The following is a 13,874-nucleotide window of genomic DNA, read 5'->3' on the forward strand; positions in this document are numbered from 1 at the left end:
CGCAAACCGGCGTTTGCACACGGGACGGTCAGTGCGGTCCAGTAGTGTCCTAACCTCGCACTGCTGCTACGTTTCAGAATTGGCCTCACCTTGGTAATTTCTGAGAATGCTCGACGTTTCCATCAAATTGCTTTTTTTTCATTGGCAGCTTGGCGAAAATGTGTTTTTGCGCCTCCTCGGTAGTTCATGAACAACCGTTGGAATTAACGCTTCTTTGAAAAGTTATTCTATGTGGTCTTTTGTGGGAATATGAATTGCTTTGTGACTCGAGTTACTCCGCTTGCCTTGAATTTATTAAATATAATAAAGCTGCTTGTCTTAATGAACTCCTCAGCTGTCATGTCTTTTTCAAGAACACAGACCAACCTGCCCGTATGAAATTATCTCTGTTCCCATTTTCTTAAACGTGACTTCCGTTTTCTATGATTAAAACCAAAGGAAGTAGGAAATGTATTTAATTCGTTAACTAAGGGGAAATACGGGGTACATTCTTTGCATTTGACACTAGGCTAGAAGTAGGGATCTAAAAATGAATATTACAAACCCTCCCTGCTGTTGGAGACAGGCTAACCAAGTAAGAATACAGGTTTTTAACTGTAATATTGAAATGTCTACAATGGAGTAAGATTAAATTGGAAATGATGAAATTGGGGTGGGAAAGGGCACAGAAAGGGAAGAACAATGCTTTTCAAACTGTGTTTTAAAGTATGAATATGAGTTTACCAGAATTGATGGAGAATGGTCATGTGAGAAGAACCAGAAGTATATGGACATTAAGCTGACTTAAAGCTGCTGATAAATTGAGGGAACAATAAGCCTCTATTTTCCAATGGAACACAAATTTCATCTTATCATTCTAGCAACGTTTTTCAAAATGTTCCTGGAATATTTGCTTCTAACATCTGGAATACTTGTTAAGATTCAGATTCCAGCAACATCCTGGACTCCAAACAAATCTACTGTATTAGTTTCCAGGGCTGCCAAGTAACAAAGTGAAACAAAACGGCTTAAGCAGTAGAAACTTACTGTTGGCTGAAAACTCTGGTGGCTGATAAATCCAAGATCAAGGTATTTCCAGGCCTCTGCTCCTTTTGCAAGTGGAGGCATCTGTTCAGACCTCTTTGCTTGCTTCTGGTAGTTCTTGGCTTGTGGCAACATACCCCCCCACTTGTTATATGGTGTTCTTTATGTGTGCATGTCTGTGTCCATATTTCTCCTTTTTATGGGGATACCAGTTATAGTGGATTAAAGGCTATCCTATTCCATTTTGATCTCATCTTAATTTAACTAATTACATCAACAACAACCCCAGTTCCAAATAAGATAAGATTTGGAGATACCGTGGGATAGGATTTCAATGTACAAATTTTGCGGGGATGCAGTTCAATCCATAATATCTACTGAACCACAATGGGGAGGGAGAAGTGTGTACACTTTTACTGCAGAAATATGCATTTTTTTAACAAGCTCTCTGAACTTTGAGAGCTACAGTTGACTCTTGAATAACACTGATTCACTCTGAACCGCAGGAATCCACTTATAGGCAGATATTTTTGGCTAAATACAGTCTAATACTGTTAATGTATTTTTAATCATTTTGTTAATAATTCTTTTCTTAAGCTTATTTTGTCATAGTATATAATACATATAACATACAAAATATGTGTTAACTGTTTACGTTATGAGTAAGTCTTCTAGTCAACAATAGGCCATTAGTTAAGTTTTGGGGGAGTTAAAAGTTATATGTGGATTTTTGACTGCATGGGGGTCAGCACTCCAACCCCTGTGTTGTCCAAGGGCCAACTGTACTCTACTACATGATGCTTTTATGATTTGCAGGAGGGGTTAGGATAAGGACATTAAAAGCACTGGTGAGAGATGATAATTTGCCCATCTTAAAACATGGCTACTTGAGAACAGGAACAGCATATTCTGCTATATAGTACTTTTTTCAAGATGTAAGTCTATTAACTATTAATTGATAGCAAATATGATAATAAAAATAGAACCCAATTGTAAAAATTTTATGAGAGCAAAGTCTCTGCTATTCCTCTTTATATCATCTCCAGTGTCCCAGAGCACCCTGTGTGCAAATCACTAATAAATACTTGCTAAATGAATTAATGAAATAAATGTACTTTCAAGAAGATAAAATCTACTGGTTCATGTCAGTTTCAACAATTATATTTAATACAGTGATAATCTTATAGCTTGAACCAGTAATTTCTCCTGGATAGGTCTTCAGATGTGGAATGCACATAATCTCATAGTCACATGATTTCCTACATCTTTTCTCCCTATTAGAAATCTTATGAACTCATGAGCCTAATCAGGAAATTACAAGTAGTATTAATTGAAAAACACATGTAATGATAATCCTAATAAATATTTATTGCAATCCTGGGCTTTCCAAAATAATTTCCAAAGAGGAATAGATCTGCTTTAAAACACGTTGCTGAACAGAATCATTTTATCATAGCTTTGCCTGATTTAAATAACTGACTCTTTGTCTATACAACCAACAATCTAATTTTACAGAAAGATTATTTATTTATTTATTTATTTATTTATTTATTTATTTATTTTTAGAAAGATTATTTATTTATAATTTCCACACTTTCAAATTTGACATCAGTGCCAATATTTAGTCAATCACTTATTGTTCCTTGGAGCCTTTTAAATCAGTACCTCCCTGATTGCTACTCTGGTAGCAGGTAGTGGTAGGTCATTTCATTATATATAAGACACTGAGTGACTGTCAAGAAAGAGTGTAAGATTTAAAAAGTGTATAATTCAAAAAGGTGCTTTAATAGGTGAACTATTTTAGTTTCACCTAGACCTGCTTATAGTTTTGTCTAAATTCTTTTTAAAAAGACTTTATTTTGAGGTAATTTTAGATTTACACGAAAGTTGCAAAGATGATGCAGAGAGTTTCCTTATGCTTTTTTACCCGGCTTCTCCTAATTTCACATTTAATATGATCTTGGTACTTTTGTTAAATATCTGAGGTTTTAAAAATTTATCAATCCTTTTGTCTTTTCCAACCTTTAGGGTCCCAAAGCAAAAAAGGTAGGTAGAAATTATTTTCTCAAAATAGTTTTATAAGCACTGACATTGTATGAACAGAGTTTTTAAATTTTTTAAGTTAGTTTTATTATAATTTAAATAGGATTTACTAAGCTTACTTTTTAAGATGTTAATGCTGTTTAAATCATGGGTAATCCTTTAAAAACAGGACGTACTTCAAATTTGACGTAAAAAGATATGTCTAGTTTCACAGTCTTTAATTTTTACTTGTACCTAGAGTTTGAGGCTTTATTAGTTGTGCTCTAGGAAGTGTTAGATTAGGAATCCCTTTTCTTTATCCCAGATAAACACAAAAATTTAGCTACCAAACCTTAAAAGTGGACCCTAAGGTAATATATCTTTAAATGGATTGTACAGTAATGCATACTTGATTTTCTTTTGTACTTTGTAGAAATTTGAATTTAATAAAGGATGTCTAGGATGCCTAATTCTCTCCTTTTCATTTAGTAGATTTATGCTTCAAAGCAGAGATTATAATATCTTGTCTGGCAAGCCAGATTTAGTTTCTAAACATTTTCTTTGACCTGAAACTTTTTTTTATTAGTTGCCAAATTATTTTCATAGAAAAATATGATTTCCATCTATTCTTGAAAAATTGGAAACCTGATAACATTGGGTCTATAGTACCGTGAGGCAGCAGTTGGCTAGACTGAATAGCAGCCACCCCTTTTTAGAAATGCATAAACTCTTCAGATTGCCATAATCTTGACTATAACCAAATTCCTTACTTTATTTACCTGCCTGATCCCAATAGGAATTTGAATTTGAAATGCTGACTTTAAGGCATATTTCATAAGGTCATGTCTCTGTAAAATTTTCTACTATTCTTTCTTCCACAATCAGTTATCCTGTGTGTTCTCATAGAACCTTCATTTGCACATACATCGGTTATAACCTTTATATCATTTTATTGTAATAATTTATAATTGTGAGCTGTCCAAGGTCAGGAGCATTGTCATATTAATTTTTATGTTCATAGCATTTAGTGCAGTGCCTGGTGCATAGTAGAAATTCAATCAATATTTGTATATTGAATATGGGAAGCCCATTTACTCTGCCATTTAAAAACATCTATTTAAAGGAAATGCTTTTTTTAAAAATGTGTATTCAATATTTATACAATTAAACATTTCTTCAAGAGACACTTTTGAGTGCCTCCTCTGTTTGCTTCTCTCAGTCATTTGGACCCACTACTAACCTGATACTGTTTTAAAGGCCGTGAATATGACTGAACAAAATTTATGAAGGCTCTGGGCTCATTTTCATGGAAGTATTCTGGAAGACTACAATTATTTGTATGTGGGTCTGTAGTTACTGGTTCGTGTGGATTTTCAATTTTGGCTTTAGATTGTGAAATCTTAGAGGCATTGTTCTCAATATGAAAACTCATTATTCTAATTGTGTATGCATGGGTGCTAAATAAATACTTCTGGATTATTTTGTTTAAGAGTGTTGTATCCCTTAGAGAATGGTGATAGGAAGCCAATGAAATTTGAAACCAAACATAAGGACCAAATCACTCACTTTTTACTTATTCCATTCTTAAAGATTGTGGTTTGGGATAAATTGAGTCTGTAAGGGAAATTACAGTATAGTTAGGAAAACATTGAAAGCTATACTTTATTCTTTCTGATTGATCATAAATTTTTAAAGGGAAACTAATAAATGCACATGGTACAAAATTTAAATAGCATAAAAATGAAAAATTTCCATTTCTTCAAGACTGGAAGAACTATTGTGTATCTTTTCACAAATTGTCTAAGTGTTAAAGAGTACACACACATCCCTTTTCTCCCCACAGACAGGAGCATTCTGCACCTTCTATTTATCATTTAATAATACTGTTTTTCATTAATTCTAGGATACTCATATTTTTACATTTAAAATTTAAATGTAAAAGTTAAAACATTACTAAAATTGGAATATGTCTTATAGTCACTATCATCTTATAATCATTGTAGTCCTGGATTGACATCCATTTCTTCCAGAGAGGATGTTTGCTTCTGCCAGTCACATGAGCTTACTCATACCTGATATTACTTTCAGTTCTCTGCCTGAGAGTTTTGGGACCATCCTAATGGTATCAGTCAGACTGTAAATCCACATGAACTGGCTTGTGATTTAAATTTTCAGGATTTTCTTCTTCTATCTATTCCTTTTCAGGATTAAGATCTGCGAGTTTTCTTGCTGTATCTTTCTGTGCTGTGGGCTCATTTCTCATTACTCAGGTTCCAGCTTTACACAGGCATCTCCTATTAGACCCCCATTTTGGGCATTCCCTGTTTAGGTAGTATAATTTAAAGGTACATCTTACATCTTATGGCATCATAGGATGGACATCATAGTCCATAGGTATGTCTTTGGACTTTCTTGTATCAGCACATTGAGATAGTGTCACTTCTTTTCACAGCTGCATCATATTTCATTGAAAGTATATACTATGATTTTTATGTTGTCCCTCTTTTTTGGTACCACAAACAAGGTAAGGATGAAGATCTTTGTTTATAATGTCTTGCAGTTATATAGAAGAATACTTATTTTACTGATTTAGCAGTGTCCTAGACATTAAGAAAACAGTAGCAAGACAGAGTCCCGGATCTCATGAAGCTTACATTCTTTTTTAATTTAGCTTTAAGGAGATATGATTGACATATAACATTGTATAAGTTTAAGGTATACAATGTAACAATTTTATGTATGTATGTATTATGAAGTGATTACTAAATTCAAGTTAATTACACATCTTTCACCTCACATAATTGTCATTACATATGTGTGTGTGGTGAAAATATTTAAGATTGATAAGAGTTTATGCCCTCTTCCCCAATGTCCCAGCCCCTGACAATCACCAATTTATTCTGCTTCTATGAGTTCAACTTTATTAGGTTCCCCATGCTAGACCATACAGTGTTTGTCTCTGACTTACTTCATTTAGCATAATGCTCTCAAGGTTCATCCATATTGTCACAAATAGCAAGATTTTCTTCTTTTTTATGGCAGAATAATATTTCATTTTTATGTATTTATCTATTAATCTATGGATGGATACTTTGTTTCCATGTCCTACAGTGCACACAGGGGTGCAGATATCTCTTCAAGATAGTGGTTTCATTTTATAAAACTTACATTCTATCAGGGGGCAGGGTGGGTAGGAATATAATTTCAGATAGTTTTGGAAATGCAGAAAACCAAGAAAGGGGTCAGTGAGAAATGTGTGGTAGGCAATAGTGGCGATGCTGTTTCATATAGGGTGATTAAAGAAGTAAAGTTTGAGAAGAGACTTAGATGAAGCAAATTAGTCAATAATTACCTGGGGGATAAGATTCTAGAAAGAAAAAATAGTTATTGCAGTAATGGCTAAGTAGGCCATGGTGAAATGTTTGGGTTTTATTCTGACTGCGGTGGGTAGCCTGAGAAAGTTGTAAGCAGAAGAATGGTATTTACGTTTTTATTTTTATTTTTTCTCACATTTTATTATTATTTTTTACCCCATCCCCCTACCCCTCTCCCCTCCAGCAAGCATCAGTTTGTTTCCTATGATTAAGAGTCTCTTATGGCTTATCTTCCTCTCTGATTTCATCTTGTTTTATTTTTTTTCTCTGTTTCCTTATAAGCCTCTGTTTTGTTTCTTAAATTCCACATATGAGTAAAATCGTATGATAATTTTCTTTCTCTAATTGACTTATTTTGCTTAGCATAATATCCTCTAGTTCCTTCTACATTGTTGCAAATGGCAAGATTTCATTTTTTGATGGTTGAGTAATATTCCATGTATATACACCACACTTTCTTTATCCATTCATCTGTTGATGGACATCTGGGCTCTTTCCATAGTTTGGCTATTGTGAACATTGCTGCTATAAACATTGGGGTGCAGGTGCTCCTTCAGATCACTATATTTATATCTTTGAGTTAGATACCTAGTAGTGCAATTGCTGGGTTGTAGCAATTTAACTTCTTGAGGAACCTCCATACTGTTTTCCAGAGTGGCTATACCAGCTTGCATTCCTACCAACAGCATAAGAGGGTTCTCCTTTCTCTACATCCTTGCTTTTCATATATGGCTTTTATGATATCGAGATATATTCCCTCTATCCCTATATTGTGAAGAGTTTTATCCATTCATGGATGCTGTACTTTGTCAAATGCTTTTTCTACATCTATTGAGAGGATCATATGATTCTTATCCTTTCTTTTATTAATGTAGTGTATTACATTGATCAAGTTGCAGATGTTAAACCACCCTTACAGCCAGGAATAAATCTCACTTGAATAATCCTTTTAATGTACTCTTGGATCCGATTGTCTAGTATTTTGGTGAGAATTTTTGCACCCATGTTCATCAGGGATATTGATCTGTAATTCTCCTTTTAGGTAGGGTCTTTGTCTGGTATTGAGGTCAAGGTAATGCTGGCCTCATAGAAAAATCTTGGGAGTTTTTCTTCCATTTCTATTTTTTGAAACAGCTTCAGAAAACTATTAAATCTTCTTTAAATGTTTGGTAGAATTCCCCTGGGAAGCCATCCAGGCCTGGACTCTTATTTGTTAGGAGATTTTTGATGACTGCTTCAATTTCCTTGCTGGTTATGGGTCTGTGCACGTTTTGTTTCTTCCTGTTTCAGTTTTGGTAGTTTATATATCTCTAGGAATGCATCCATTTCTTCCAGATTGCCTAGTTTGTTGGCATATAGTTGCTGATAACATGTGCTTACTAAGTGTTTATATTTCTTTGGTGTTGGTTGTGATCTGTTTCATTCATGATTTTATTTATTTGGGTCCTTGCCCTTTTTGATAAGCCTGGCCAGGAGTTTATCAATCTTATTGTTTTCATTTTTTGAAAGGTGAGTGGAAAATTTATTGTAGGTCAGCAAGAGTAGAAGCAGGAGGACCAGTTATGAATCTTTTGCAGCAGTTGGGATCAGAAGTCTTTCCAGCAAAATAAACCTACAAATAAAAAGATACACAAAGGATGCCAGGACACAGATGCTGTGACACAGTTTTATGGAAATCAATTTCCAGATCATCAACTTCCATATTTCCCCTTTTCTGGGAAAAATCTACTGTCTTCCCTTTTCAGAATTACTCTCCTTGCTCTACGAAACCAAAGCAGATCTAAATCTTCATTGCCCCAGGGCCTGGGCTTCATTGCTTCATTGCCCCAGGGCCTGGGCTAAACTAAGGGACAGTTCAAATACTGATTTTTGGCCAAGCTTTCTCTAATCAAGGTACCAAGGGACTTTTTGTCTTTTGTTCTTTGTGGTGAAATGTGACATTAGTAGGAATGAGATAGTCTGAATTTCTTATATATTGTGGTCTGGAGTTGTGGAACTGGTAATACTTTGTCTTGACATTACCTGTGAGATTATTGTGAAACGGTGATGCAGAAAATCCTCTCACAATGTAAGTTATTGATAAAACATCGACTCCAAAAATAATATTAATTTTTTAATGAAGAAAGGTTAAATGTATCAGAAAAAATGTAAATAGGCTTAATGTTTTCACTAAAGATGCTTGTGAAAAATTACTTAAATCAGCATTAGTCATTGCAAAAGCTAGAAAAATTGTACAAGACTACAGAAAAGGTACACTATCAGAAGGTCTATCACTGCATTTATAGCATATTTTTTTCCCCAGAAAGTACTGTACTTCATAGAATATATGTAATATCAGAAGACATTGGTTAGATTATAGGGGAAAATTGCCTCTTAAATTGATGAATACATAGATAATTCCAGTTGTTCTAGCTAATAATTATGACTGTTCTTTCAGTAAAGAAAATGATATTATTAATAAAATTTTGATATTTGAATTCTTTTAGTAACACATCAATGAAGAGATTTTACAGGACTTAGAATACTTTTCTTTGAATTGACTTTATTTGAATGGATTAAGAGTGATGTCCAAGTACCAGCCAGCATAGAACTGTAAAGAATGGACAAAGGGGGGGGGGGGGGATCCTATTGTTCAGATCTTTTATTTTTTTATTTTTTTTATTTTTATTTTTTATTTATTTATTTTTTTTAATTTATTTTTTATTGGTGTTCAATTTACTAACATACAGAATAACACCCAGTGCCCGTCACCCATTCACTCCCACCCCCCGCCCTCCTCCCCTTCTACCACCCCTAGTTCGTTTCCCAGAGTTAGCAGTCTTTACGTTCTGTCTCCCTTTGTTCAGATCTTTTTTGTTTTGTTTTTTTTTTTTTTGTTCAGATCTCTACTTTATTTTTTTTTTTTTTTTTTTTTTTTTTTTTTAGATCTCTACTTTAAATCCTATTTTAATTTTAGAACACTGTATGTATGGTCCCCAAATTATAATGGTTCTACTTGTGATTTTTCAAATTTATGATGGTGTAAAAGTGATACATATTCAGTAGAAACCATTCTTCAAATTTTGAACTTTGATCTTTTCCTGTGCTAGTGATATGTGGTATGGTACTCTCTCCTGATGCTGGGTGGTGGCAGTGAGCCACAGCTCCCAGATAGCCACCTGATCAGAAGGTTAGCCAACCAAAACACTTATAACCATTCTGTACCCATACAACCATTTTGTTTCTCACTTTCAGTACAATATTCAATACATGACATGAGTTATTCAGTACTTTATTATAAAAGAGACGTGTTAGATGATTTTGTCTAATTGTAGGCCAATATAAGTATTCTAAACACTTTTAAGGTAATGTAGGCTAAACTATGATGTTTGGTAGGCTAAGTGTATTAAATGCATTTTTGGCTTACTATAGTTTCAACTTAAAATGCGTTGACTGACATGTAACCCCCTCTCAAGAAAGCTCTGTATTCACGAACAGGCTTTGGTTGCCTAAAATTTGAGTCCTGATGTCTATGGGACATTCAGTGTTGACCCTAAAATGTACGTGGTGTTAGGATCAGAACATTAAAAATGCATCTTTTTAAAACAATGCAGGATTAGTTTATACCTAGCTCATTATGAAACATAAAGTAGCTTGAAGATTTGTATGAGCACATTTATTTGTACTGAAATTGTTTGTATTTCTGTGGTATTGGTTGTGATCTCCCCTCTTTCATTCCTGATATTATTAATTTGAGTCTTTTTTCTTGTTAATAAGGTTGCCTAGGGGTTTATCTATCTTATTAATTCTTTCAAAGAACCAGCTCCTGGTTTCGTTGATCTTTCTAAAGTTCTTCTGGTCTCTATTTCATTGAGTTCTGCTCTAATCTTTATTATCTCTCTTCTCTGCTTGGGTTAGGCTTAATTTGCTCTTCTTTCTCATATTCCTTTAGGTGGAAGTTTAGCTTGTGTATTTGAGTTTTTTCCAAATTTTGAGGGAGGCTTGCATTGTGCTGTATTTCTCTCTTAGGACTGCTTTTGGTGTATCCCAAGATTTTGAACAATTTCATTAGTTTCCATGAATCTTTTTAATTCTTCTCTAATTTTCTGGTTCACCCATTCATCATTTAGTAGGATGATCTTTAACCTCTCTGTGTTTGAGTTTCTTCCAAATTTCTTCATTGTGTGATTGAGTTCTAGTTCAAAGCATTGTGGTCTTGAAAATATGCAGGGGACAAACTCAATCTTTTGGTATCAGTTGAGACCTGATTTGTGACCCAGTATGTGGTATATTCTGGAGAAAGTTCCATGTGCACATGAGAAGAATGTGTATTCAGTTGCATTGGGATGAAATGTTCTGTGTATATCTGTCAAATGCATTTGGTTCAGTGTATCATTCAAGGCCCTTGTTTCTTTGGTGATGTTCTGCTTAGAATATCTGTCTTTTGCTGAGAGTGCTGTGTTGAAGTCTCCTACTATTAATGTATTATTATCTATGAGTTTCTTTACTTTGGTTATTAATTGATATACTTGGCTGCTCCCACATTAGGGGCATAAATATTCATAATTCTTAGGTATTCTTGTTGGATAGCACCTTTAAATATGATATAGTGTCCCTCTTCATCTCTTATTACAGTCTTTGGTATAAACTCTAATTTATCTGATATGATATGACATATCTGATTGCTACCCCAGCTTTCTTTTGAGGACCATTTGAATGGTAAATGGTTCTCCTCCCCTTCATTTTCAGTCTTGAGGTGTCCTTAGGTCTAAAATGAGTCTCAGCATATAGATGGATCTTGCTTTTTTATCCAGTCTGATACCCTCCATCTTTTGATGGGATCATTTAGTCCATTTATGTTCAGAGTAACTATTGAAAGATCTGAATTTAGTATCATAGTATTATCTATACAGTCCTTGTTTTAATGGATTGTTTCTTTGGGCTCCCTCTTTCTTTTACAGGGTCCCCCTTAATATTTCTTGCAGAGCCAGTTTGGTGGTCACATATTCTTTCAGTTTCTGTCTATCCTGGAAGCTCTTTATCTTTCCTTCTATTCTGATGACAGCCTCGCTGGATAAAGTATTCTTGGCTGCATGTTTTTCTTGTTTAGTACCCTGTATACATCCTGCCAGCCCTTTCTGGCCTGCCAGGTGTCTGTGGATAGGATAGGTCTGTTGTTAATCTGATATTTCTCCCCTTATAAGTTAAGAATCTCTTGTCTCAAGCTGCTTTTAGAATTCTCTCTTTATCTCTGAAATTTGCAAGTTTCACTATTAAATGTCAAGGTGTTGAATGGTTTTTGTTGATTGGAGTGGGGGATCCTCTCTATCTCTTGTATCTGAATGCCTGTTTCCTTCCCCAGATTAGGAAAGTTGTCAGCTAGGATTTGTTCAAATATACTTTGTGGTTCTCTCTCTCTCTCCCTCTCCCTCTCCCTCTCCCTCTCCCTCTCCCTCTTCTAGAATCCCAATAAGATGAATATTATTCCTTCTCAAGCCATCATTTTTCCCCCTAAGCCTTTCCTCATGGGCTCTGGTTTTTCTCTTTTTTCCCTCAGCTTCCTCCCTTTCCAGCAACTTGTCTTCTATGACACTCTCTCTCTTCCACCTCATTAACCCTAGCAGTTAGAGCATCCAGTTTAGAATGCATCTCAGTTAAAGTATTTTTAATTTTGGCCTGGTAGGTCTCAATTCTGTAACAAGAGAATCTCTAGGGTCCTTTATGCTTTTTTCCAGAGACACTAGTAATTTTATAATTGTACTTCTGAATTATATCTTTTACATGGTATTTAAATCTACATCCAGCAAGTCTGTGGCAGAGTATTACTTCTGGTTCTTTCTTTTGTGGTGAATTCTTCCTTCTAGTCATTTTGTGTCGTGTAGAGTGGCTGTATGAGTGAGCAGAGTACAAAATATCAACCACGACCTAAGTAAAATACATCCTAGACAATTCTGAAGAGGTCAGAGACCAGAAAATAAAAGAAAAGGAACAGAACAAAATAAAAGAACCACTAAAGTGAAAAACAATTTTTTTTAAAAAAAAAGTAAGAATAAAAAAACAAAAAACAAAGAAAAAAAAAGAAAAAAGGGGTGATGAGGAAGTTATGGTGGAGAGAGAATATAGTTCCACTGAGGGGACCTAGAGGGTGATCCTCTTGGTTCTGAGTGTATTTTGTTCTGTATGTTAGAAGATGCTCAATTCCAATTTATATAAACCAGGAAAACTTATATAGAGACCCAACATCAACCACAAAAACAGAAACAAGATAAAAGAGAGGCAGAATGGGAAGGAGGAGAGAATATAGTCTTACAGAATAAACCAACATGGTGTTCCACTTGGTTCTGGGTGTATTTTGGTCTGTGCGTTAGAAGGTACTAACTTCCACCATAATAAAACAAAACAAGACAGAAAAAACAAAAACCAAAAAAACAAAAACTCATAACTCATATATCTACCAAAATTAAATTGAATGCGTTGAAGGGAATCCTAAAATGAAGAATATATCTAAGACATGTAATTGTGGAAATAGGAAAGTCAAAAAGGAAAAGGCTTAAAAATGAAGAGTTGGTAAAATATTGTAGTTAAGGCAGGAAAAGAGAAAAAATACTGGAAATTTTTAACCTGAGAAATGAATTATAAGGAAAAAACCTCTAGTTCTGTATACTATATTCCCTCATTCCTGGAGCTTTCCAGGCTGTTTGGTCAGTAAACTTGCTCTTCCCCTGTTCTTCCAGCTGGTCTTCTGGGGAAGGGGCCTGCTGCATTGATTTTCAGGTCTCTGTGCCTGGGTAGAGATGCCTCACCCCTTGCCGGGTGGCCCTGCTCAGTATGAGCTGTTTATCCTGTGAGGTGTTTGTTCCCTAGAGGCCCTGCCTCTCCCAGGTGAAAGGCAAAAGGAAGAAAAAAATAAATGGTGGCAGCCAGATCTCCAGCTCTGGAGCAAGAGCTCCCCACGAGTACCAAACCGCAGTTTCCCAGTGCACTGGCCTAGATGCTCCTGGGGGCAAGCGCTGGGGCAGTGATCTGTAGGAACTGAAGGGTGCCTAGCATCAGGAGAGTTCTTGCTGTCCCGTGCCCTCCCGGGGTCTGTGTCTCCCAAAGGGAACAGAGGACAGCCATCTCCATCCATTGCTGGGTTCTAGGGTAAAGGGAGCTCCTGTGCTGGCCTGAGTAACTGGCTGGCTTCTCCCAAATGCCTCAGAGGGTTGCGGCATTCCAGCCCTTTACCGAGATCCTACCGTGGTTTGTGGAGCTTTCTCCTGGGTGCCCCCATCGTGAGGCTTCACTGCCCCTCCTGCAATTCTGCCCTATTACCCTACTGAGCACTTTTCAGTCAGGGAAGACTCAGGCACAGATTTCTAAAGTTCCCACTTGTCCAGGGCTTGGCTTTCATGCCTCAGTTTGCCCCTCCCCTGCCTTTTATCTTCTCCATCTTCTTGTCAGAAGCAATCACTTTTCTCTCCGTGGCATTTCAGC

The 13,874-nt window shown here is 35.6% G+C and overlaps 1 protein-coding gene across 12 annotated transcripts in view; it reads left to right on the forward strand.

Moving 5' to 3' along the window:
* Positions 1–13,874, forward strand: part of DNAI7 (dynein axonemal intermediate chain 7) — a 65,755-nt gene that overhangs the window by 353 nt on the left and 51,528 nt on the right. For 2 of the 12 annotated variants that reach the window (XM_049102786.1, XM_049102793.1), the window contains exon 1: positions 5,508–5,569. The exons of 3 other annotated variants lie outside the window; for them this stretch is intronic. In XM_049102786.1, the coding sequence (XP_048958743.1) occupies positions 5,528–5,569 (42 nt within the window). In that variant the 5' untranslated portion in view covers positions 5,508–5,527. Of the gene's footprint in view, positions 1–907; positions 1,069–3,051; positions 3,070–5,507; positions 5,570–13,874 lie in introns of those variants that run through there. 7 more of the 12 variants (XM_049102792.1, XM_049102787.1, XM_049102788.1 and 4 more) reach the window with 6 other exon arrangements.

This window comes from Canis lupus, chromosome 27, assembly GCF_003254725.2.
Source record: "Canis lupus dingo isolate Sandy chromosome 27, ASM325472v2, whole genome shotgun sequence".
NCBI classification, from domain to species: domain Eukaryota; kingdom Metazoa; phylum Chordata; class Mammalia; order Carnivora; family Canidae; genus Canis; species Canis lupus.